Genomic DNA, 27,090 nt, shown 5'->3' with positions numbered 1-27,090 from the left:
GCGGCTGGGCCCGTGAGCCGTGGCTGCTGGGCCTGCGTATTCGGAGCCTGTGCTCCGCAACGGGAGAGGCCACAGCAGTGAGAGGCCCGCGTACCGCAACAACAACAAAAAAAACCGAGATCTGCTCCAGCCAACATTGACACTGGACACGGCAGGGCTGACACGGACTCTTTTTTCCTGCAGAGATTTTACATGATTACATTATCAGGTTTTAAAGTTGTGAAAGAATCTTACATTATTAAATTAATTAAATTATTCCCATTACACAAGGACTCGGGGGCCCTTGCGGTAGCATTTTTTTCCAACAAGTTTCTTGAAGACTGTCAACTATTCAACAAAGAAAGAAGCTACAAGAGGAAATGTTCTGTGAAATTAATATAAAACAAATATGAAATGGATATTTAGACAGGTGCGTTTGTTTTATTATCGTTTGACTGAAAAGGAAGCTGAGATGGAGGTAGAAACTACAGTCTTGTGACAGTCTTCCATTCACTATTGTTTCTCTGGAAATTTTTTCATCTGTATTCAAATCCCTGTTCTGCCCCTCGCTAGCTGTGTGAATTTGGGAAAGTTGCTTAACCCCTTTGGGTCTGATTTTCTCATTTGTGAGATGCGGATGATAATAGCCTTACCTGAGAGGGTTGTTCTGAGAATTCCATGGGGTAACACCTGGAAAGCCCAGAGCACAGGCCTGACGGAGTTAAGCCCTCAGACACGTTGGCCATCATTCATAATTAATCCAGGACAGGAAATCTAAGCCACTCCGTGCTATGTGACTTAAGGAGCCACAGCTTCTGTGAATCTGTGTTTTACTTTGTGAAACACCTTCCCCAAAGCATTGTTTGGGGACTTTAATGAGCCACTGGGTAAGCGGGCTTCATCAACGCAAGTCCTGTCGGGGCTCAGCTACTCTTGTACCTGGGGCGAATCTGGAGCCAGGTCGACCTGGCTTCCAATCCCGGCCCTTCTACCTTCCCATTGGCCCTTCAGCCCAAGAAATGTCACTTAACTCTTCACTAGCTTCCTTCACTGTAGAGTAGGGACCATCATCCCAGTCCTGACCTTGTTGGAAAATAAGATAATTGCTAAATCAGCAAACCTGGCATCTGGTCCATGAGGGTGGCATCCATGGAATTCTATTTACTACATCTCCTTTGTTTATTCCCTCTGGGGGCGATGTTCCCTGGTGGTCTGCAGAGTGATACAGAACGTCATAGACCACGTGCCAAAGTTCCATTACCTGGTGGCTGTGGACGAGTCAGTTCATACTCTGGAAGACTTTGTCAAGGTATAGCCATGTCATCCCAGCCAGACTGGATGGCATCTCTTAAATCATTTTACCCACCCCCCGCCCCGCCAAAGTATTATAATTATGGAATCAGGAGTGCTAACAAGACCGGGGACTCCTAAAATACAATATCCTTAAACCCAAGCTTGCTATTTGTATCTGCAGTATATGTATTGGGAAATTACAACCACAATCTTTTTATCTCCAGTATACGCACAGAGGGGAGCAAAAAAAGTCCACTGTAGGACTCACACACACACAAATCACACACCGCGATACTAAAATCTATCTGTGAATTGTTCCCCAAAGTACTCATGTGGTCAAGTTCACCAAACCTACTGGCGGCTTCCAGGAGATCTGGGTTTCTGAGGGCCCCCTTTCCTATCTGGGCTGCTCTGGTTAAAGCCACCTGTCACCTTATGGCCCAGCTGGCCCAGCCAGTGCAGCCTTCTCTCGCCCTTTCCCTGGCCACCCCCACTAATTCTTAAGATTCAGCTCAGACATCTTCCTCTGCACTCTCCTGGCTCCATCCCACCTCCCCCATGGGCAAGCCCCTCTTTTCCAGACGCCTAGATCAGACAATACACACAAGCATCTGTCTCTCCCTTTTCAGGCTGGGGGCTGCCTGAGGGCAGAGATCGGGCCTTATTCATCTCTGTGCTCTTTAACCACGTGTGGAAAAAATACACCAGTGAATACCCTCAGTGTTCTCCCCCGTTGCTTTGCAATTTTTTTTTTTTTGTATTCAGTTATGTTTATATTCATTTGAGAAATTTTATATTGAAATCTTACAGGTCAACCAAATAATAATTCTATGTTTCTCTAACAGTGCATCAGTAAAAGTACTGGCCCTGGGAAAATCCAGAAAGTACCCAAAGAAAATGCTTTCCTAACAAAGGACTTAACAGTTAGTATATAAGAGATTCTTTTTTTCTACTCTTGTCCTAAAGGTGTTGGTTCTTGAGGGATTTGGAGTCAGAAGACCTGGCTTCCAAGTTCATTTCACCTCCTCCTGCACAGCTGGCCATCTTAGCTATCGCAACTTCCTCTTCACCTCTGTGAGCCTGTTGGTTTCTGTTTTTTCTTTTTTTGAAAACCCTCAGAGGTTGTGGTCAGAAAATGTATTTGAAAGCTGTCTGATGTGTAAAATGCTAGACAAACACTGGGTGTTGCTCTCTTCGGCCTCTTTCAAAAATTCAAACAGGAGGCTGAATTTCTGATTCCATCACAGCAGCGCCGAAAGTACAGTTTTAGTCATACAGTGCATTCTTCCAGCTTGTTTTGGAATATAATATTTTTAGGAATAAATTGCAACAAAACGGTGCATTGGAACACGTTTCTGAAAGAACTGATATCGTTGGTTGCCTCTGAGGAGCAGAACTGGATGGGTGGTGATGGGGACCACAGGGAGTGCTTTCCCCTCTACTTTTCTTTTTCATTGAAGTATAGTTGATTTCCCGTGTTCTGTTAGTTTCAGGTGTACAGCAAAGTGATTCAGTTATACATATATATATATATTTTCCAGATTCTTTTCCCTTGTAGGTTATTACAAAATACTGAGTAGAGTTCCCTGTGCTGTACACTAGGTCCTTGTTGGTTATCTATTGTATATATGGTCGTGTGTATAAGTTTCCCCTATACTTTTTCTTTTGGATTTTGAACCGTGTGATTTCACTACTCAAAAAATAGGTAGTATTAAAATTTGTTAAAAAAAAAAAAAAAAGGAAGAAGGAAACCTTCCACTTGGGCTTCTAGTATCTCCCTACTCTTTGAGTTGCTTGTGTCACTGTACCAGCCAGGATGCTGCCCGTCACAAGAGAGCAGATGTGAGGGAAGTTTAGGGTCACAGAGTCTCACAGCAGGTGGTCTGTCAAAACTTAGAGCTGCCTTAGTTGACGGCCATCTTTAGTGAATGTGTTCATATTTTTTTCTTCAGTAACTTCAGTGATTTGGGTCTGTTATAACTCTCAAGTGGAAAAAAAAAAAAAGGACAAATCGCTAATGTTCCTTTATCTCTTAGCAAGAGGATATTGACCACTTACTCGTCAATTTGAGAATGGAAACACTCATTGTGAAGGAAAATTTTAACATTCGATGGTTCGCCCAAGCAGGATTTGTGGAAAATATCAACAGTATCCTCAAAGAGTACAAGCAAAGCAGAAGATTATTGGTAACTATAACCACTTCCTGTGTAAGCTTCCGATTTAAGCAAAGTAAACGAAACTTTTGGTGTAATTACACCAATGAAAGTACTTTTTCAAATGTCTGAATTTCTAAATTCAAGTTCTTTTTCAATCTTTTTTTTTTTTTGGCCACACCACGCAGCTTGCGGGATCCTAATTCCCCAACCAGGGATCAAACCCGTGCCCCCTGCAGTGAAAGCATGGAGTCCTAACCACTGGACTGCCAGGGAATTCCCTCAAGTTCTTTTTCAAATTTGACCTATTGCCCAGGCCAAAAAAATCTACCTCTATATTCTATTGATACTTGCCAACTGAATATTAAAAATTTTTAAGTTGACAGAGATGATTGTTATGCTTAACACGAATTGAACATGATAGGAAGCCCCAGACTGACTGTCACAGAGTTGTCCCTATAAGGGAAAATGTCTGGTACCTTACTGGCCTGCCTTTTTCACCCCGGGTATACATCTGGAAAAGGGTAGGTAGGAGGTGGGGACGTCTGATGATTACTTTGACCTTTTCTTGTTGGCCACGGGATTTACCAGTCATTTTAATCACCACAACTTTTCATAGATATTCTTATCTACATATATAGACGAGGAAGCCAAGGCTTAGAAGATGGAGCAATTTCTTCAAGGTCTCACAGCTAGTCAGGGATTCAAATTAGCTAAGATGCCAACTTAGCTAGAATGGCCTTACTATGGGAGCCTCCACACACCCGTCTCTGAAATCAGGTAAATGCATCCCTTGCCCACATCTTTGGATTTATCCCAGGGAGGCATTCCAAAGATGAGAGTGAATGTGACAGGAGAAGCCATTTCGAAAGCTATAGTCTATGAGTGCCGTCATAGTTGAATTGCCATCGTGCATGGAAATACTGCGTAAAAGCAAGTAGAGTTGCCATTGTATCCTAAGAACAATATTCTCCTGCAAAGCATGCCTTGTTGAGAAGCAGTAAAAGATGTGCCACTTTAAAACCTAGAAAGAGAAAATTAAAAAAAAATTTTAAGTAAGTAATTAAAAAAAAAAGGTGTACCACTTTACAAAAAAAAAATGATCGGAGACTTCCCTGGTGGTTCAGTGGTTAAGACTCTGCGCTTCCAGCGCTTCCACTGTAGGGGGCGCGGGTTTGATGCCTGGCTGGAGAACTAAGATCCCACATGCTGTGTGGCATGGCCAAAAAGTTTTTTAAAAAATTAAAAAAAAAAGAAACAATGATCCTTTTAAGCATCTGAGACACCCACGACGGCTCTACTTGGAGGCTGTCCCGAGGCACAGAGCAACCTGAGAGGTTAGACTAGTGTTGTCGTTTGTGGGTCAACGTAAAACAACACCCAGTCAGAGTAGAGATGGGACGAGACACCTTAAAGAGACCATACGGTTCCTGATTAGCAAAACTGGACAGGACATGATAGAAGGAGTAAGCATATCTAAAAATTAAACTGAGTCTATCCATCCCTGGCGGCATTGGTCAGCTTGGCAGCATAGAACAGGAAACACGACCAAGGACAATGTAGACAGTGCCACACCAGCGACATCCAGCAAGATGGAGCCTCAAGCCAAGGGCCTCCACAACTCCAGTTCCTTTAGCAAGGCAAAGTCATCCCTGTGCAGAGACAGGTGCATCCAATCACCTTGACCTAATACCATTCAACAGTCCATCCATCCAACTCTCCTTGGTCTGATCAAAGCTCATCAAGCTACTTTCTAAACGTGTCTGCCTTGAGGGGTAAATGTGCCAGACACGTGCACTTGGAGTGTTCTGAGTTCAGTGGCAACCCTACTTCTCATTATAACTGAATAAACTACCATTCTGGTTTTGTACCCGGATGAGGTGAGCTTACCCCAGGAGACAGATCCGCCCTCGGTGTGTGGATGAAACAAGGCATGAACCTGCCCAGTTGACAGCCGGACAACAGGCCTTGGTGACTGCACCATGCCTACCTCGGAGCCCAGCCCTGTCCATCAAGACTCAGCTCCAGAGATGCTCTCCTGACCACTGCCACCCTCCACTGCCCGCCATCTTGGTCATTGCCATCACCCTGAGAGAGCCTGTCCCTAAGCAGACAGGGTCATTCACGTCCACCACGCCTTACCCAGTACCACTGCAGTAGCCCTGCTCACTCCCTTCACAGCCTTGGCTGCCTCATCTGACAAATAGTAATAATAACAATAGTAGTAGTATTAATAATAATGATAGTAGTAATAATAACAATAACCAACTCTGTGCATGAAATTATGTAGTCTTTAAGCACATGGACACTCTGCCCATGGAAATGCTTTTCAATGGCATGATTTAAATAAAAATTTTTTTTAATTTAAAATTTAAAAAATTTGCCTTGCAAAATACCAGGCTTTAGTTTCACAACTGTTTGGACCATTTTGAAAGAAATGACTATTTGTCACTGATGTTTTTATTTCTATTAGAAATAAACATTTGCTCACCAGTTATGAATGTGATGAGCTTCTAGAAACTTTTTTTAAAAATGAGTGTATTTTTCAGATGTAGAGAACAAACGTATGGACACCAAGGGCAGGAAAGCGGGGGGTTCAGGGGTGGGGTGGTGGTGGTGGGATGAACTGGGAGATTGGGATTGACATATATACACTAATATGTATAAGATAGATTAATAAAAAATAAAAGTAAAAAAAGAGTATATTTTTAAAAACTAGGATGAATTAACTGTTTTCATTTATTTTTTATTATTTTTTTAATTTTTATTTATTTATTTTTTTGCGTTACGCGGGCCCCTCACTGTTGTGGCCTCTCCTGTTGCGGAGCACAGGCTCCGGACGCGCAGGCTCAGCGGCCATGGCTCACGGGCCCAGCCGCTCCGCGGCATGTGGGATTTTCCCGGACCGGGGCACGAACCCGTGTCCCCTGCATTGGCAGGCGGACTCTCAACCACTGTGCCACCAGGGAAGCCCTATTTTTTTTTTAATTAACTGTTTTTAAAAAGAAAAGTTTAATTAAAGACCAAGTTTAGTCCAGAAACAATGTTCATCAGGCAGTAAATTAAGCACCCTGTATAGTGGACCAGAAATTCTATTTCTCTGCTGTCTTTACAGGAGTAGCACCACAAAGATGAAACTGGTAGCATGTGATGCTTGAGTACTTGGTTCACATCCTGCTGAGTGTCGTGTGCCCCGTGCCCAGCTCAGGGCACGTAGTGGATGCTCATTGAACACCAGGAGGAAGTGACTCTGGGGTCTTGATGGAGGAGTGAGAGTCAGCTTGCAGGATCCCGAGACTTAAAAGGGCCGCGACCCTTGAAATAAAGAACACTGTCTAGCTACAGATGGTTCAGAGCTCCCTGTATGACGCTTATTCTCCTCTTTTAGCCCATCAAGATTTGCATTCTTGGTCCTCCTGCTGTGGGAAAATCCAGCATCGCTGAAGTGTTGTCCAAATACTACAAACTGCATCACATTAAACTGAAGGATGTCATTTCCGAAGCCATAGCAAAACTGGTAACACTTTTAACTACTTTACTGTGAATTTTTACATTTTAAAAATGCTTTGTCTTACTCATAATTAAGAAATCACTAATTTTCCATGACATATCCTACAAAGAGATTTGTTATTTTAATTGGATTTTGTTGTTGGCTCCATTATGAAAACACAGAAACCCACATGGCTTTTCCTCTGGAAGTGTCTTTCATGGGTCGCCCTTAAAATTTAGTCTTTCTCCAGCTATTGCTCAAAATATATCTTGCATTCTCTCTATTGACTGGAACATTTTCATTTGTTTCTTTATTCTTTTTTTTTTAATTGAAGTATAGTTGATGTACAATATTATATAACTTACAGTTGTACAGTGTAGTGATTCACAATTTTTAAAGCTTATACTCCATTTATAGTTATTAAAATGCATTGTCTACATTCCCCATGTTGTACAATATATCCTTATTGTAGTTTATTTTATACCTAATAGTTTGTACCTCTTAATGCCCTGCCCCCTACCTAGCCCATTTCCCCTTCCGTCTCCTCACCAGTAACCACTAGTTTGTTCTCTACATCTGTGAGTCTGCTTCCTTTTTGTTATATGCACTAGTTTTTTTTTTTTTTTTTTGCAGTACACGGGCCTCTCACTTTTGTGGCCCCTCCCGCTGCGGAGCACAGGCTCCGGACGCACAGGCTCAGCGGCCATGGCTCATGTGCCCAGCCGCTCTGCGGCATGTGGGATCTTCCCAGACCGGGGCACGAACCCACGTCCCCTGCATCGGCAGGCGGACTCTCAACCACTGCGCCACCAGGGAAGCCCCACTAGTTGTATTTTTTAGATGCCACATATAAGTGATATCATACAGTATTTGTCTTTCTCTGTCTGACTTATTTCACTTAGCATAATGCCCTCCAAGTCCATCCATGTTGCTGCAGGCAACATTTCATTCATTTTTATGGCTAAGTAGTATTCCATTGTATGTATGTGTATGCGTGTGTGTATATGTATATATACATATACACACCATATCTTGTTTATCCATTTATCTGTTGATGGACAGTTAGTCTGCTTCCATATTTTGGCTACTGTAAATAATGCTGCTATGAACTTTGGGGTGCACATATCTTTTTGAATTAGAGTTTTTGTTTTTTTCGGATATATACCCAGGTTTTTTTTATTCTTGATGTATGTTTCTCGGGGTATTATCAGACCATTTATCAACAGCTTAAAAAAAAAAAGACTATTTTCTTAGTGCAGTTTTAGGTTCACAGCAAAGTTGAGAGGAAGGTACAGAGATTTCCCCTACATCCCTTACCCCTTGCACAGGCAGCCTCCCCCATTATCATTAAACCCCACCAGAGTGGCACATTTGTTACATCAATGAACTTATATTCACGTACCATATCACCTAAAGTCCGTAGCTGACATTAGGGTTCACTCTTGCTGTTGTACATTCTATGGGTTTGGACAAATGTCTAATGAAATGTGTCCACCATTATAGTATCATACCGAGTAGTTTTCCCTGCCCTGAAAAGTCTCTGTGCTCTGCTGTCCCTCCTTCTCCCTAAATAGCTGCTTTTTATCATTTTATTGGGAATGGTAGGTACTGAGGTACATTTCCAAAGATGATTATTCAAAGTCTTGATTTCTACAAAATGTGTGTCCCCCAAGTAAGATCCAACCTGATACTTGGAAAAGTGTTGATTCTTTTTTGTTTGTTTGTTTTTGGGCTACATCATGCAGCTTGCAGGATTAGGATTAGTTCCCCAACCAGGGATCCAACCTGGGCCCCCTGCAGTGGAAGCTCGGAGTCCTAACCACTGGACCGCCAGGGAATTCCTAGAAAAGTGTTGATTCTTAAGTAGTTCTGGCGTTAGCACAGAAATAGATTATTCTCCTAAAATAGAGTAAGAAACCCCCCCAGGCTCTTATCTGTCTTCGTAGATAGATAGACGCATCCTGACCACTTTTGCACAGCTGTCCTTGAGCACCTCCCCTGTTTGGGTACCAGCCTTTTCCAGGATCACTCGCCAGATGATTTATAGCAGCCAATCAACACAGGGCATCATCTGATTTGAATATCCCTGTGGTATGTAGGAGGCGATCATTACACCTAAGCATGTAGGGGAAGGAGGAGAAGAAGAAGGTGAAGAGGAGGAGGAAGCGGAGACCGTGGAGGATGCTCAGGAGTTCTTGGATGGCATCAAGGAAAGCCTGGAGCACAACGCAGGTAACCGCACAGCACACGGCTGCACTGCTTTTGTAACGGTGGGATTGATTTCCTTGTTATAAAAAACTACTTGTTTGCTATTAAAAGTAAAGTACAGAAATTATAACAACCACACACACACACACACACACACACACACACACACACAAAATCATTCACTATCTCAACCCTGGGGGAAAAAATCCCCATTAATATATATATATTTTTTGCGGTACACGGGCCTCTCACTGCTGTGGCCTCTCCCGTTGCGGAGCACAGGCTCCGGACGCGCAGGCTCAGCGGCCATGACTCACGGGCCCAGCCGCTCTGCGGCATGTGGGATCTTCCCGGACCGGGGCACGAACCCACGTCCCCTGCAACGGCAGGCGGACTCTCAACCACTGCGCCACCAGGGAACCCCCCCCATTAACATTTTGTTGACTATTGGTTATACGATGGGAAAGAATTACCTAAGTTTTAAAACAATCAAATGTGTAGTCATAAATATTTATAAAGCATCAAAAAACATTAATTAAAAGGCAAAAGGGAAATCAGGAAAAAGTATTTGCCACCAATATGACAAAGAGTTAATAGCCTTCATGCATAAAACGCTCCGGCAAACTAATTAGAAAATCATGAAACCCCAAAGAGAAAAAAATGGATGAATAACTTGGATCAATAATTAATTCATTCAGGAAGAAATACAAATAAATAGAAAAATATTCTTGCCCACGGGGTAATTTGAACCAGTTTGTTGAACACTGCATCCCAGTGAGGTGTCCCTTTAAACTCAAGCTCCGGACTCATTCTTTCCCCACCCTTGGATGGAATTTCAGGCTGGTCCCACTGCAGCTCTTAGATAATAAGTAAGTGGGCTCTCTGTTTATTCATGCTTTCAGAAGTCCATTCCAATCACAAACTAAGTTTTGAACTGAGATGTCTTTAAGGGAGCTTGCCACCCATCAGGAAAGCAGTCAGCAGCAGTTATGAGAAAAATAAAACCATTTCATTTTTACAGCTAGATAGTTGAGAACCTCCATCAAACTGGTAATACTGGCATTGGCTATAAACCAGTCCAACGTGTAAGCAAGTTGGGACTCTGACTCAGTGGAGAATTTCCCCCCCTCCCATCCTATCAAGCACATCTGGTTTCCTGCCTCTTACTTTTCCCATCTTGCTGGTGGCTGTCTCTGATCCTCCAGGGTTGAGCTGGGGCCAGTCGGGGTCAGGGAAGAAGGACAGAGGTACAAACTGGCCCTCCCCCTGAGGACCGCCCACTGCATTCCCCTGGGGCCCCCGCTCTGGACCGCCCTCCCCTCTCGGGTCTTCTGGCACCCCACCCTTTGCCCCTCCAGGCGTAGTCTTAGACCCAGCTGCTCTTCGTCAGGAGTAATCCCTTCACACCCTCCTCTGAAGTCCTGTTTACCCCTTTTCCTCTCCTTCCCCCAGGCCACTCCAATCTAGTTTATGGAGTGGAGAAAATGTTTTTGTCTGCATACACTGAGCATTCACTTAAACCAGCTCATCATCTGAGTCTGGGTTTCTGCTTTTGTGTGGGCTGGGCCAGGAGGATATGGAATTTGGAATCCCAGATCAATGGCCCAGAGGAAAAGGTACGCAGAAAACGCAGATCAACACTTTGAGATATGACACTGCCCCTGCCTCGCCTGTGACACTGGGGAATCACTATCTTGGTTTTAGAGTTTAATAGCATCCTGGCTCCTACCTTTTGGGAGAGGAGAAAAAAACAAAATAAGACACTCCATTGTGAGGACACCTGTGGAAGGAAGTCTGGCAAGGCCACATGAAAGGGCAGGGGACTGGGAGTTTTAGGAATCCACAGGTGAACATGGCCACGTGTACATACGCTGTAAGCCTGGGGCGTAGGGCCAGAAACAAACACGGGACAGCATTTACTGACAGGAACATATAACTGGTCTCTGCAAGGACCCAAAAGTCTTGTCCAAGGACTTCGTGTAACAGGATGACGTGAAGTACTGACTGGGCTCTTTTCACGTCCAGGGAGGTGACCACACAGAACAAGAATTATGACTGAGAGCAGTCACTGCGTCACCCAAGTTCAAGAAGGGCCTGTCCTTGGCAGCAGAGTCTGTTCTTCCCGCAGATGCAAGAGAGGCCAAACTGGGTCAGCAGCCTCTCTCTTCAGAGGGGAACGGGGAAGGAGACAAACCTGCCTACTGTCAGTATGCCCTCCCACCCACTTCCTACAAGATGGTGATGGTGCAGTCAGTCCCCTTTAACCTTAGGAAAGTACTTTTTTTCTTCAAGTTTGTCCCAAACTCCTTCCTATTCATATTTACCTGAAACTAGAAACACGGACCCAGGTCATGTTTAAACAAAATAACACCTGTGAACCCATGGCATTAACCTATGTAGAAATTTCACAGAACGAGGACGCAGAGGTTAGCACACTTCTCCCTCACGTGAACCAATGTGTCATCATGTGATTCTAAGGAGTCCAGCAGGACAGATCTCACAATCCCACAGTGAGACACCTCCGTATCCTCTTCTATTCATGATTCCACTCCCGTCGGCCCCTGACCGTTCAGCTAAACTAGGGACTCGGTGAATGCACTAGAATGCAGGGAATCCCACTGGTTGGTGGGATTCCAGGTGATCATTGAACCAGTCTTTCAACTTTTCTGTGAGTTTGAAAATGAAAAGTTGGGGAGGGGGATGTATGTGAATGTATCAACTTTTATGTCGATAGCATCGTGTCTCTACTGTGTGTGGATTATTTTAAAAACCTTGGTTGCAGCTATCTGTTTTTAAACTAAGTTTTAGTAATTATGAATATGCATTAATATTAGCATTTTAAACATTACTGTTATTTGAAAGGCAGACTTAACATTTAAAAAAAAGAAGAAGAAGCAGTGTGGTGTTTTAAAGGCCATCCAGCAGGGCTGTGCTCTTTCGCTTTAAAACAGAAGTGACCATCCCCTTCCGAGATGCTCAACGCCACCGGCCAAGATCACGAGTGTATCTCCAGGAGGTCACAGTTCTCTAGAAAAAGGCGCTTGGGCTTGGCCCTTTGCGTACTCACATTCCATAGTTATCATAAACTGCCGCTCAAGCTCCCTTCTGGCGTAATGAACACTTATTTCTAAAACAAACAAATGAATGGCAAAGCTCACTCCCTGATATAAACCAAAGGATGCCTTGGAGGGGACCGAAGCTAGATTTCCGAGTATGTGCCTTTCCTTACCAACGAAGCTTTTGAAAATTGAAGATAGAATATTTAAATAAAAATCGTCTTTTGATATTAGTGTATCCCTCAGTAGGGCTCAGTAGTTGCGGCACATGGGCTCCAGAGCGCATGGGCTCAGTAGTTGCGGCACACAGGCTCTCTAGTTGTGGGGTGCGGGCTCAGTTGCCCCATGGCATGTGGAAGCTTAGTTCCCAGACCAGGGATTGAACCTGAATCCCTTGCATTGGAAGCCGGATTCTTAACCACTGGACCACCAGGGAAGTCCCCCCTTGACATTTTTAAAATGTGGGTTTAGGGACTTCCCTGGAGGTCCAGTGGTTAGGACTCTGCCCTTCCACTGCAAGGGGCATGGGTTTGATTCCTGGTTGGGGAACTAAGATCTCGCGTGCACTGCGCGGCGGAAAAAAAAAAAACAAGAAAAGAATGTGACTTTATTTCTTTACAGCATTTTGAACCTTACTGAGAAGTAACATCAAATCATTTCAAGGAATTTCATTATGTTAAATAACATCTTTGATTATTTTTTTTGTCTCTGCCATAATATTTAAATTTCTGAAAGACACAGTTATTTTCTGAATTAGTTACTGCCTAATGATTCGTGTGGCAATGAAAGGTAGAAGAAAGGAGAGGTGTTTTAATGAGATCATTTTACTGTCATTAACAGAGTAATAAAAAGAGACCCCAAATTATTTTCTATTGTAGACCCATCAATAAACTGAGAGTATAGTGCTACCCTAGAAAGAGCTTTGGAGGTCAATTTCTCAAACTCGTCAAGCTTGTATTGCTGTAATGTATACACTAAGCCATGTAAGGGCAGGGCTGTGTCTTGGGAATGATAGCTGTTCAACAATTACATGATAGATGAATATTTTGGAGGAGTTACATCATATTGTCTTGGAAACACTGTGATAGCTTTAGAACAAACTCCTCCATCCTCAGCCCCCGCCCGAGCAACTGCAGGAACCCTGCGCCCATGGCTGGAGAGGGAACTGTCCAGTGGGGTGAAGGTCTGCAATGCCCACTGGAAAAGGCAGGGAAGAGGGGGCCACGCTCCTTTCTGCAGCCTTAAAGAGAACAGTGCCTTTAAGGGTCAAGATCAAGGTTGATTCTTATTCAAATGTAGCAAATATTTATTGGGCACTTACTATTAATAAATTGTGTGTAGGGAATTCCCTGACGGTCCAGTGATTAGGACTCTGGGGTTTCACTGCCCGAGGGCCATGGTTTGATCCCTGGTCGGGGAACTAAGATCCCACAAGCCGTGCAGTGCAGCCAAAATAAAAAATAAAAATAAATCATGTGGCATCAGCACGCATGAATACTATCCCACCGAATTCTCACAACAGAAGCATTTATTATCACGTATTAAGGTTATAGAAGCATATATCAAAACAGAATTGAGTAAATCCTGCTGGCAAGTGAGAACACCCTGGATCCCTTCAATTACTCCTCATTCAACTTCAACCAGAAGTTGTGACCACGGAAGAACATTCTGGAAGCGCAGACATAAGCATCCGATTCTGTTCTTTCCTGCAGACAGGCTCACTGGGTTCTCCTACTTTATTGGGCATGAGAGTTCATGTGTTGTGCTCAAAATACAAAACCACATATTTTTCACTTTAATGCAAAAATAAGAGATTTTCAATAGTAATTTTGACTACACAAGAAGTTTTGAGATCACTTTACTTTTTAAATTTTTTTTAACATCTTTATTGGAGTATAATTGCTTTACAATGGTGTGTTAGTTTCTGCTTTATAACAAAGTGAATCAGTTATACATATACATATGTTCCCATATCTCTTCCCTCTTGCGTCTCCCTCCCTCCCACCCTCCCTATCCCACCGCTCTACGTGGTCACAAAGCACCGAGCTGATCTCCCTGTGCTATGTGGCTGCTTCCCACTAGCTATCTATTTCACGTTTGGTAGTGTATATATGTCCATGCCACTCTCTCACTTTGTCCCTGCTTACCCTTCCCCCTCCCCATATCCTCAAGTCCATTCTCAAGTAGGTCTGCATCTTTTTTCCCCGTCTTGCCCCTAGGTTCTTCATGAACATTTTTTTTTTTTTAGATTCCGTATATATGTGTTAGCATATGGTATTTGTTTTTCTCCTTCTGACTTACTTCACTCCGTATGACAGACTCTAGGCCCATCCACCTCACTACAAATAACTCAATTTAGTTATGTAGAATGTGACTGCACAGTAATATTTTTTTCTTTTTATTAGGTCGACTAGAAGATGAATATATAATTAGATTTATAAGAGAAAAGCTAAAATCCATGCCTTGCAAAAATCAAGGTTACATTTTGGATGGATTCCCAAAGACCTATGATCAAGCCAAAGACCTGTTCAACCGTAAGTGTGGGTGTTACCTTTATTTTGAATGTTTACATTCAAATAAGTCACAGCTTTATTGTTCAGAGTAACAGTAGTCACAATTAAAATAAACAAAAAAATCGGAGCGACTATACCTAAAATGCAGGTTTTCCTAGTTATGGCTAGTTTTCATTAGTGACTACTAGTTAAAATATTTAATTATTTTAAAAATAATTTTATTTATTTATTTATTTGCTGGGCCCGTTCTTAGTTGCAGCATGCGGACTTCTTAGTTGCGGCATGCATGCAAGATCTAGTTCTCCAACCAGAGATCGACCCAGGCCCCCTGCATTGGGAGTGTGGAGTCTTAACCACTGGACCACCAGGGAAGTCCCAAAGTATTTAAATTTTTTTGCACAATCCTTAGTAATAATATGTAATAAACTTGACGATGTATATTTTGTTTTACCAGAAGAAGAGGAAGAGGAAGAGGAAGAAGCCAGAGGCAAAAGGTTTCCCTTTGATAAATTAATCATACCTGGTAAGTTTAAAAGACTTCTCCAAGGTCATATTTAAAGGAATGCCATTTGATATCTCTTTTGTACCAAAACAATCCTCTTGATGTGAATAAAATAGCTTTGTTTGTTTGTTTTAGGAACAAAGTAAAACGATACACTTAAAATCAAACTTCCAAACTAAAGAATTCACTGGGGGTAAATATCAGGGATATTAAAATTCTGAAATGGACAGAAGTCCCTTTGAGAGCATTCATTTCTGCTGTTCCTTCCTGTAAGAGAGCAAAAGATTAGCCAATCTGTTGGTGCCCTGACTTTTTTCTTTCTGTATTTAAAAAAAATTGAGGTATAGTTAATTTACAATATTATATGTTTCAGGTGTACAACATAGTCATTCACAATTTTTAAAGATTATACTCCATTTGTACTTATTATAAAATATTGGCTCTATTCCCTGTACTGTACAGTGTCTTGGCTTCTGAGTCAGTTGGCAAGACCCCCAGGGACTAGATCACTGCCCCTCCTTTCTGTTCTGCTTCAGGTGCTATCCATGCCATAATCTTTTCTGGAGGACATTCAGAATCCAGAACTGGGGCTTCCCTGGTGGCGCAGTGGTTGAGAGTCCGCCTGCCGATGCAGGGGACACGGGTTCGTGCCCCGGTCCGGGAAGATCCCACATGCCGCGGAGCGGCTGGGCCCGTGAGTCATGGCCGCTGAGCCTGCGCGTCCGGAGCCTGTGCTCTGCAACGGGAGAGGCCACAGCAGTGAGAGGCCCGCGTACAGCAAAAAAAAAAAAAAAAAAAAAAAGAATCCAGAATTGAGGCTGGGCAGGAAAAAGCTGCTTGGTTCCCTAACTCCACAGCAAGTTTATCCTATTACATATTTACACAGAGCTTTCACAACATACCCTTGAAAGAGAAATATAAACAACTTATTCCACAAAAAAGGATTTGCTGAGCAGGCATTTCTTGTGACTTTGCCATGAACTTTAAAGGTTTTTTTCTTTTTTTATCAGTTTGCATGAGGTTTAATCAAGTTTTGGTCATATGGTGAATACAAGAACAGCTATTTTCAGGAACTTAGCCCAAGGCTGTGACTCGGAAGGGCCTGCTTGCTCACCGTGTCAAAGTCCCCAGGAGAGTCGGTTCACAGCTGTAATCCTCTCCTGCCCCTGGTCCAGGCACAGCTTGTGATGAAGCTTCTGGAAGCAGAGACCATCAGAGAGCAGTCATTCTCAGGGATGGATATTTACCATTTGCCTGAGGCAGGAACATGAAATGCCGGAGGAATGGGCTGTCTTAGATTTCCTATTAATTTATGTGTTTGCCTCAGAAAAAGTTAAAAAGTAAAGTTGATTAGTCTAAATAACCAGGTCTGTCCAGTTTATGAGAGCTGATCACTTCTGGGCGACAGTCATTCATTGCAAACCCCGTGGTAAATCCTCCCGTTCCCCCTGAGGCAGCTGGATAAAATTCACCCCAACCCAACATCTGTCATGCACCAGGCACCACACAAGATGGGAGCTTATTGAGCCTTTCCACGAGCCTGTGAGGTAGGAATTACTCCCATGTTTACTTGATCCAGAGCCTGAAGCCCAGAGACTAATGCAAGTCCGCTTCGCTGGTAAACGGCAGGGCTTGGATTCAAACTCAGGTCTTCTCATGCCACTGCCTCCAAAAACCAGAATGAATGAAACCCCTCCCTAAGATAAGAAAATGGAAACGCAGGAGGTAAAATGGTGCATTATTCTTAGTCCTGATCCCCTGGGCTGCCCTCTCTGTCGGATGCGGTCCAAACATGTCTAAGATGTAATCTCTTTGGAATGTTTAGTCTGTTCTTTTCAATTAGCCTCTTTCTAGAAATTGTCATTATTTTCTATCTTCCTGAAAGAAATCAGATCATTGTCTCATTTGTGCTGCGGGATTTTAGTTTGTGGCAGTGACTGAGACACGTGAGGCTAATGCCATTGAAAGAAGAAGTTATTACTCACATTTCCCCAGAGAAGGAAGTGTGGCAACCATGCAGGGCCACGTGGGGAAGCACCAGGCTTGGTCAGGAGGAGGGGAAAGTCGAGGACACAGCCTTTCTTGGGGTTTCCATGGGAAAGGCAAAGCAGGGCAGAGTAAACAGCTTTTTTAGAGGATTGACTAGTGTGAGTAGTTGCAGTGGGCTTTGGTCTCTAGTTGCCTGGTCCTGGCCCTGGGATGAGTTAAGGCAGGAGAAATATTGGTTTGTTATCTGAGTTATATAAAGGGCGTGGTTGGCTCGCATATGTGAGGCGTGCTCTCATTTCAAATGAATTGTTTACTATCTTCAGAGGTAGCCCTGGGAGGGGCATTCTCTCCCTAGGTCTGTAAGCAAAAACATCATAAGATACAGAAAATAAAAAGCATGCTTAATATCAGCATCAGTGCTTGATTTGAATGATGAAACATTTGATTGTACAGTAATTCAGTCCTAGGTGGTATTATCTCTCATTGATAAATCATTGCATTTTATCACTGTTAGTGTATATCCATTTTGATTCTTTTCAGATCTGTTAGTTGAAGGAGACAAGTTTAAAGCTATACCTATGTGATGAATATGGAAAAATGTGTTAAGACATAGATTTTTCACATGGCTCCAGATAGACCTCTTTGTCATATACAATCTCACCAAGCAGAAATCTATTCCTTGTTATCTACAGTCAGCCAGTTCAAGGACAGTAGATGTCCTGAATAATTATCTTGAGACACTGCAAAATCTTGAAGTTCTTTCTGAATCACAAAAGAGAAAGGACTTTAAAAAATATATCATCTAGTGGGAAATATATTTCATCATATTAAAACTCTGAAAATTAGAAGCCAAGTATATCACTTATTATTTGCAATATTTTATTAACTAGAATCTTCCATCCCCCCCAATCACTGGAAAAAAAGATACAGTACTACCTCATGAAATTCTTAGATTATGAACAGAATTATTAAGTTTTGATCTACATGTCTTAGATCATAGAGCTTAAATAGATTCAATTTCTGGTGAATTTATTGACATAATTTCAATTTAAGTACTGTACCAGCATGTGGGGCTCCAGATGTCTCCTTTCTTTTGAAAAATATAGCTACTCGTGCAAATCAAATGGTGAAGGATGAGCATTGAAATTAAAGTAAAATAGGTCAGAAGAGTGGTCATATCAGACAATGATTATGAGTTTATAGGATCTTATTCTGTAAGCTCTGTCCTCAGCCTTTGTTTTCACTATTTGCTTTCACACGAAGCAGATGAAGTTCACACATGTTCCACGCCCCCTGGTCAGCACCACACTATGGACTCTACCCGATACACTTATTTTTCTCACCCACTCAAGAAAGCTTATTAGAATGCAGTTAAGTGAGAATGGCATTTTTATGTGGCAAACCAATCCAATTTTAGAATAAAAATTAAATCAGTCCCAAGCTTTGCCAGGCTCTTATAGGCAGCAAGTTATTTTCGATACACCTGGTTACTGATCTGGGCGCCAGGGTACTCTGGTCCTGTTGAGAACAGCTGAGAACAGTAACTCACCTAGAAAGCTTGTTACACAGATCTACACTTTAATTATTCACTCATTCATTCATTCACTCCACAAATATCCACTGAATTTGTGCTAGGCACTGGAGAAACAGCTGCTCTTACAGTTTAAAAGAAAATTGCAGGTGGGTGAAATGATCACTGTCATTAATATGATCCGTGTATCAAATATTCGATAAGCGTTGGCCATGTTTTACTGACCATAGATGTTTCATAGCCCATGGCATGAAGTGAGGGAAGAGCTCAACTCATGGAAAATTAAAATCCCAGGGGAGTCTCTATTTTTATTAAGTTGGCGAATCAGCCATGAAGGTATTTCCCTTATAGCCTTGAGTCTCTTTGGGAGCCTGTGATATTGTACTGGAAAAGTGACAAGATGATGACAGGTATCATAGGGTTATTAGAGATTTGCATTTACAATTTCTGCTGTTTTTATTTAAAATAAAAAGAAGAAGGAAGGAAGGAAAGCAGAAGGGAAGGGAGGAAGGAAGGGAAAGAAAAATAATAGATCTCACAAAATGCCCACTGATTGGGCTTCACAGTGTGGTCTCTGGAAGCATGGGTGATTGGCATGCATCTGTCCTCCATGAGAGGCAGCAAGGCGGCCAACTTGTCAGGCCCTTTGCCGTGACAGGAGATCCCACCTGGTAACCAGACATTCGGTCGAGCAGTGGCCCGTCCACCAGCACATGCTTGCAAGCTCCGCAGTCACGGTGTTAACTCACGAGCTTCTCCTTCTCTCCAGAATTCGTTTGTTCGCTGGATGCCTCAGATGAGTTCCTCAAGGAGCGGGTGATGAATCTCCCCGAGAGCATCGTGGCGGGGACCCACTACAGCCAGGGCCAGTTCCTCCGGGCTCTGAGCAGCTACCGGGACAGGAACACTGAAGATGAGACTGTCCTCAACTACTTTGACGAACTTGAAATCTATCCGATACATATTGGTACGAAATAAACTCAAGGGTAACCTGCAAGTGGAGCAGGGCTGCCCGGTGTCGGGACCCCCGGCCAACTGCGTGCACGCTTTCACAGGGCTGGGCAGGGCGGGTCAGTGTAACCGTGTGCCCGGGGCCTGGGAAGTCACAGGATAAGACAGAGGAGTTGTCTACTTGAGGATTTGGTGGTGTGGCGGGTGTTATTGTCATATGAAAACATGCGGATATATTATGAGGTTGAATACCAAATTGGCATTTTTTATTTATTTTTAATTTTTTACCAAATTGGCTTTTTTTTTTTTTTGCGGTACGCGGGCCTCTCACTGCTGTGGCCTCTCCCGTTGCGGAGCACAGGCTCCGGACGCGCAGGCCCAGCGGCCATGGCTCACGGGCCCAGCCGCTCTGCGGCATGTGGGATCTTCCCGGACTGGGGCACGAACCCGTGTCCCCTGCATCGGCAGGCGGACTCTCAACCACTGCGCCACCAGGGAAGCCCCCAAATTGGCATTTTTTAAAGGGCACTTCAAAGATATGTGGTTTGCTGCCAGCTGCTTTGGGCCATTTCCCCAGTGTCCTTGGGGGCAGCGTCCTGTCCCCCTAGCATTGCAGGACACTGGTGCTCTTCAGAGAGCCGCTCCTGGCCTTTAAGACCAGCCAGCTGGCCCCTTAGCTACTCAGAAATCAAATAGCTCTTCATCGCATTCCTCCTGTTTCCTGTAAACACTTAACTCAGGCCTGAGCACCCAGCAAGCATCCAGTGAATATGATCTCTCATCAGCCTCACCTCCGCCATCATCGTCCCTGCCTCCAAATCCAATCTGCTGTAGCTGTTTCTCCTCCCCTTGGCTTGATGGGCCCCTGAACTTCCTTTCTGATTTTCTGGGTCTTGACACCTCTTCTTTGGGTTTGGTGAGAAACTGCTAGCCTGGTGGAAGCTTAGCAGCCAGGCTGACCTTTGGGATCTCCCGAGGCTTCTCTTCATCCCCCAGAACCAGCTGAGACAGCATCTGGATCCTGGAGTCCTGGGAGGCTTAGAGCTCCTCCACTCCTCCCCTGCCCTCCCCCCTCCTTTTCCTTCTCCTTCTTTTGGTCTTAATATTGACATTAGTCACATATTCTGGAGTTTGGACTTTTTTCTATTCGAGTAGGCTAACTGAAACAGTTAATTTTTTATGAATTGGAAATGTATCCTAGGGATTTGCCTGGTGATCCAGTGGTTAAGACTCCGTGTTTCCACTGCAGGGGGCATGGGTTCAATCCCTGGTCTGGTCCGGGAACTAAGATCCCGCATGCCGGGTGGGGCGGCCAAAACATTAAAATAAAATAAAATAATAATCCCAGAATCAGGACTTCCCTGGTGGTGCAGTGCTTAAGAATTCGTCTGCCAATGCAGGGAACATGGGTTCGATCCCTGGTCCGGGAAGATCACACATGCCGCGGAGCAGCTAAGCCCGTGCGCTACAACTACTGAGCCTGTGCTCTAGAGCCCATGAGCCACAACTACTGAAGCCCTCGCACTTAGAGCCTGTGCTCGGCAACAAGAGAAGCTAACGCAATGAGAAGCCCGCGCACCGCAACGAAGAGTAGCCCCAGCTCGCTGCAACTAGAGAAAGCCCATGTGCAGCAATGAAGACCCAACGTGGCCAAAATAAATTAAAAAAAAAAAAAAGTGTCCCAGAATCATTGATTCTCAGAAACAGAAAACAAAAGAAACCTGGAGGTCACCCAGCCCGGCCTCCAAGTACAGGACTTCCTTCTGTGGAAACCCCCAAGTGAAGTGCCCCAGTCTCTGCTTGAATGCTTCCCGGGGTGGAGAACTCATTCCTTTTGAGGAGGTCCACACGCCCATCCATCCACTCAAATCAGCGGCGACCGTCACAGCTCAGACCTGAGCCCCAATCTTGCTCCCTGTGACCCCCAGAGACCAGTCTGATATTTGCCAGTGAGACCAGAAATTCTAAACTGTGCTGGTAACTAAAAAAAAGAAACACTCTTATGGTAGTTTACGCAATCTACCATCACAAGATTATAGTAATAGAATTTTCCAAAAAATGGACTCAGAATAGATTGCAGGCAGGACCAGATTATATATTTTTTTAGAATTTATTTTTGGCTGCATTGAGTCTTCCTTGCTGCACGCGGGCTTTCTCTAGTTGCAGTGCGCGGGCTTCTCATTGGTGGCTTCTCTTGTTGCAGAGCACAGGCTCTAGGCACGTGGGCTTCAGTGGTTGCAGCACGTGGGCTCCGTAGTTGTGGCGCACGGGCTTAGTTGCTCCGCGGCATGTGGGATCTTCCCGGATCAGGGCTCGAACCCGTGTCCCCAGCACTGGTAGGCGGATTCTTAACCTCTGCGCCCCCAGGGAAGCCCCAGGACCAGATTATAAATGTCTGTATTGCTCTCTTCCTCTCTTCTGGTTTTTAAAGATGTAGGAAAACTCGAAGACGCTCAGAACAGACTTGCTATCAAACAGCTCATCAAAGAGATTGGGGAGCCTCGCAATTATGGTTTAACGGATGAAGAAAAGGCAGAAGAGGAGCGGAGGGCTGCTGAGGAACGGCTGGCCAAGGAGGCCATGGAGGAGGCAGAGCGACAGCACAAGGAGGCTGCGGAGACCGCAGAGAAGATTGCTCGCTGGGAGGAGTGGGTGAGTGTGTGCACACGCGTCGGGGCGGGGGAGTGGGTGGGGGATGGGGGCTGGGGGCTGGCAAGACCATTCCGGCCTCTCGCGCTTCCCATCCGGCTAATAGAGAAATGTCACGGAAATACCCCAAACAAATTTTTGTTGTTTTTTTGTTTTTGTTTGTTTTGTCACATGTACCATTTTTTTTTCTTTTTTTAAAATTTCTTTCATATGTACCATTTTTTAAAAGATGCCCCGGTCTTTTGCTTAGGGTAAATAACAAGGATAATAACAGCTAGCCATTGACATAGCATTAACAATACACATCGTTGTAAGTGTGCCATTTGCTGCCTGTCAACCTGGTGATTTCATCTGGTTTTCCTCCATTTACCCATCCAACTTGGGTGGTCAGCCTCATTCTACCCTTCTTCTCCAAATCACTGAGTCTTATCTATTCTGCCTCCTAAAACAGCACTCACATCCACCTGCAGGGCTCCCTTCTCCTGACCAGGGTGCCAGAATGATGTGATGCCTTCTGGCCGGTCTCCCCAGCTCCACCCTCCATCTCCAGTCTGTTTCCCTGCTGCTGCCAGGTGATCCTTCTAAAATACAGATCTAGGCTTCCCTGGTGGTGCAGTGGTCAAGAATCCGCCTGCCAACGCAGGGGACACGGGTTTGAGCCCTGGTCCGGGAAGATCCCACATGCCACGGAGCAACTAAGCCCGTGCACCACAACTACTGAGCCTGCACGCCTAGAGCCCATGCTCCGCAACGAGAGAAGCCACTGCAGTGAGAAAATGGCGCACTGCCACAAAGAGTAGCCCCCGCTCGCCGCAGCTAGAAAGACCCAATGCAGTCAAAAATAAATAAATAATTAAATAAATTTATTTAAAAAAAACAAAAAATAAAATACAGATCTGGACTTCCCTGGCAGCCCAGTGGTTAAGACTCCATGCTCCCAATGCAGGGGGCACAGGTTCCATCCCTCATCGGGGGAGATCCCACATGCCTCTTGGCGGGGCCAAAAAAAAAAGAAAAATACAGATTCAGCACGTCCATTCTCTGTTTAAACGCTTCACAGGCTGTTCATCGCTGTTCGATGAAAGTCCAAACTCCTTACCATGGCCCCCAAGGTCCTCTGTGACCTGGCTGCCTCTGACATCTCCGTGCATTTAAATAAAGTTCCATCTGTGTGATTAACTTCTTCCCTTGCTTCAAGTCTTTGCTAAAAGTCATCTTTCTAATGAGGCCTTTCCTGGACACCATATTTAAAATTTCAGCACCCGTCCCACTGCATAACACGCCCTATCCCTTTCTATACTTTTAAATTTCCCTCTTGGGACTTCCCTGGAGGCCCCATGGTGAAGGCTCCTCGTTTCCCGATGCAGGGGACACAGGTTCAATTCCCTAGTGGGGGAACTAAGATCCTGCATGCCAAAAAAACACAAAAACAAAAAAAATAGATTTCCCTCTTTGCATTTATTCTACCTAAGGCAGTAAATGTATTTTATATCTTTATCTTGTTTCTTGTCTTTTGGCTGCACATTTAACTAATGTCCATGGCCAGGAGTGGGCCGGACTGATGGGCTTAAGTCCCACCCAATCCACTAGGCTGAGAAGGGAGATTTCTCAAAGGAAATCTAGAATTATTAGTCCTGAGAGAGGGGGGCTGTATGCTGAGCATAACACAAGTCCACCAGATCAATACCTTCGAGAGTTTCTACTAGCACTTTTTTTTTTTTTTTTTGGCTGCGTTGGGTCTTCGTTGCTGCGCGCAGGCTTTCTCTAGTTGCGGCGAGCGGGGGCTACTCCTCATTGAGGTGCGCGGGCTTCTCATTGCTGTGGCTCCTCTCTTGTTGCAGAGCACAGGCTCTAGAGTGCGCGGGCTTCAGTAGTTGCGGCGTGCAGGCTTAGTTTCTCTGCGGCATGTGGGATCTTCCCCAACCAGGGCTCGAACCCATGTCCCCTGCATTGGCAGGTGGATTCTTAACCACTCGGCCACCAGGGAAGTCCCTATTAGCACTTCTATGATTCTGTGATCCTTCCTTCCTTCCTTCCTTCCTTCCTTCCTTCCTCTTTCTTTCCTTCTTTCTTCCTTCCTCCCTTTCTTTCTCTCTTTCTTTCTTTCTTTCTCTCTTTCTCTCTTTCTCTCACTTTGCTTCATCTGGGCAGCTAGAAATTATTTTGGTTTAAGAAGTGAGGTAGGATCATCATCATCATTATCATCATCACCATCATCATCATCATATCATCAGCATCATCTTTTTGCCTGTCCTAGAGGGATTTGGATTGCCTAAGTAATTAAGAAAGTGAACATACTAGAGAATGGACTTGAGGATATGGGGAGGGGGAAGGGGAAGCTGTGACAAAGTGAGAGAGTGGCATGGACATATATACACTACCAAAGGTAAGGTAGATAGCTAGTGGGAAGCAGCTGCATAGCACAGGGAGATCAGCTCGGTGCTTTGTGACCACCTAGAGGGGTGGGATAGGGAGGGTGGGAGGGAGGGAGACACAAGAGGGAAGAGATATGGGAACATATGTATATGTATAACTGATTCACTTTGTTATAAAGCAGAAACTAACACACCATTGTAAAGCAATTATACTCCAATAAAGATGTTGAAAAAGAAAAGAAAGTGAACAAAAGGGGTGATTAATAAAGATAAATCATGCTGGAAAAAAGAAAAAAAGAAGTGAAGTAGGGGTCCAGTTTATTATTTTCTATATGACTAGGCAGTTGTTAAAACACCACTTACATATTTTCCCTGTCGATTGGAAATACCATCTTTATCATAACATGATGAACATTTATAGCAGTATCTACTTCTAGTGCACTCTGGGGTGAGTCGTATGAAACCGTTCTTCTTTTTCCATCTATTTATTGCACCCCCAAATGTTCTATTTGTAGAGTAAACGACTAGAGGAAGTTAAAAGAGAAGAAAAAGAATTACTGGAGGCCCAGTCTATTCCCTTGAGAAACTATTTAATGACCCACGTCATGCCAACGCTTATGCAAGGTCTGAATGAGTGTTGTAAGATCAGACCCGATGATCCTGTTGATTTTCTGGTAAGAGATTGAAGGCTTTTTTTTTATATCAATTTGAAAATAAAATATACCCAAATCTAAATGAAAAGCCAGTTGAGACAGAGAAATTGTGTGTCTGGTTATTTGGGAAATAGCCTCTAACACCTCCATCACATTTTATAATAAGGTTTTTGTTACTCATTTCAAAGAAAAAATTTGTGCACTTTCATTTTTAAATTGTAAACATTAATAGTACAAATTAATGTACTATTAATTCTAAATTAATAGTACATTCTAAATTGTTGACTTTTTTTCTTTTTTCTCAATTACAGGCAGAGTATCTTTTCAAGAACAATCCTGAAATGCAGTGAAATTTTAAAGATCTCATGTCATATACTTTTACAGAGCTGGAGATGACTTTAACATTGTAATTTGAAAAATTTCTTTAAAAAATGATTTTCTGGTTTTGGGGAAATTCTTTTTTTCTCCCTGCAAACAAATATTTTATTAAGTAGATTCATTATAAAAAGCTCTATGGCAACGAGTCACTACTTCATTAAAACCATATTTTGAGAGGTAAATTGTTAAAGTATCTGTGCATAGCTCATGGGATAAATATTGATTTAATATTTCATTCTTTGTCTGAGTATTCTGTACACTAATGTTTATAGTAATTTAACTTATAGCATGAAGAAAATCAGACTGTGTATTATTCTAACATGTAAACTAATGAATTTATGTGATTTGTTATGTCCCCAATACTAGTGGTGTTAGAAACGGAAATAAATTAGAACAGTTTATGCTTTTTGAGTCACAATAAGTCAGACATGTTTGTTTTCTGCAAGGTTGCTTTTTGAGTTCAAGGTCAGCACCCAACCTATGAGTCAGAGAGAATTCTAAACTGCTTGGTAGAAAGATTCATGTAACAAGATGAATAATTTTTCATATCTGTGATAATTAGAAAGTTGCTAAATATTTTTAACCAACTAACTTTACCACTATGGCCTTTTCAGCTCTAAAAATCCTATAATTCCCAGAATTACACTGGATGAGAAATCAGTTTAGGTTGATCTTAATGGCATATATATTTCATTTCTTTAAATAATGAAATCTGAATATAACTGCACTCTTTTTTTGTGTGGCAAAATACACACAACATAAATTTACCATTGCAACCATGTTAAGGTGTACAGTTCGGTGGCACTAAGTACATTCATGATACTGTCCACTCATCACCACCATCTAGCTCCAGAACTTTTCCATCACCCCAGTTGGAAGCCCTGTACCCATTAATCAGTCACTCCCCATTATCCGCTCCCCTCAAGCTCCTAGCAAACACTAATCTGCTTCCTGTCTCTATGGATTTGTCTAATTTGGATATTTTATATAAATGGAATCATGCAATATGTGGCCTTCTTTGCCTGGCTTCTTTCACTTAGCATGTTTTCAAAGTTCATTCATGTTGTAGCATCTATCAATACTTCATTACTTTTTATGGCTGAAAAATATTCCACTGTACAGATAGACCATATTTTGTTTAATCATTCATGTGTTGATGGACAGTTAAGTTGTTTCCACCTTTTGGCTGTTGTGAATAGAGCGGCTATGAACATTTGAGTACAGCTTCCTGTTTGAACCCCTGTTGTCAATTTTCGGTAGAAACCTAGGAGTGGAAATATCATCATACGGTAATTCTGTATGGGGAACCACCAGACGAGTGGGTGTGTAGCAGTACCACGTTGTAACTAAGCATCTTTTCATGTGCTGGC

The 27,090-nt window shown here is 43.4% G+C and overlaps 1 protein-coding gene across 4 annotated transcripts in view; it reads left to right on the top strand.

The window, feature by feature from the left end:
- The window catches only part of AK7 (adenylate kinase 7), a gene marked incomplete at both ends in the record, with an annotated part of 54,365 nt that extends 28,673 nt beyond the window's left edge, over positions 1–25,692 (top strand). Inside the window, 11 exons of one of the 4 annotated variants that reach the window (XM_082648680.1) lie at positions 1,198–1,288; positions 2,118–2,195; positions 3,309–3,458; positions 6,814–6,942; positions 9,015–9,147; positions 14,585–14,713; positions 15,147–15,215; positions 19,484–19,681; positions 22,097–22,317; positions 25,205–25,363; positions 25,654–25,692. In XM_082648680.1, the coding sequence (XP_082504806.1) occupies positions 1,198–1,288; positions 2,118–2,195; positions 3,309–3,458; positions 6,814–6,942; positions 9,015–9,147; positions 14,585–14,713; positions 15,147–15,215; positions 19,484–19,681; positions 22,097–22,317; positions 25,205–25,363; positions 25,654–25,692 (1,396 nt within the window). The remainder of the gene's footprint in view (positions 1–1,197; positions 1,289–2,117; positions 2,196–3,308; positions 3,459–6,813; positions 6,943–9,014; positions 9,148–14,584; positions 14,714–15,146; positions 15,216–19,483; positions 19,682–22,096; positions 22,318–25,204; positions 25,364–25,653) is intronic. The other 3 variants (XM_082648682.1, XM_082648681.1, XM_082648683.1) reach the window with 3 other exon arrangements.
- Positions 25,693–27,090: the final 1,398 nt, after the last annotated feature.

The sequence above is a fragment of the Grampus griseus genome (assembly GCF_964374135.1).
Source record: "Grampus griseus genome assembly, chromosome: 2".
In the NCBI taxonomy this organism is placed as follows: domain Eukaryota; kingdom Metazoa; phylum Chordata; class Mammalia; order Artiodactyla; family Delphinidae; genus Grampus; species Grampus griseus.
Note: the sequence above shows the minus strand (reverse complement) of the source record. Positions and strands in the feature narration are given on the sequence as shown.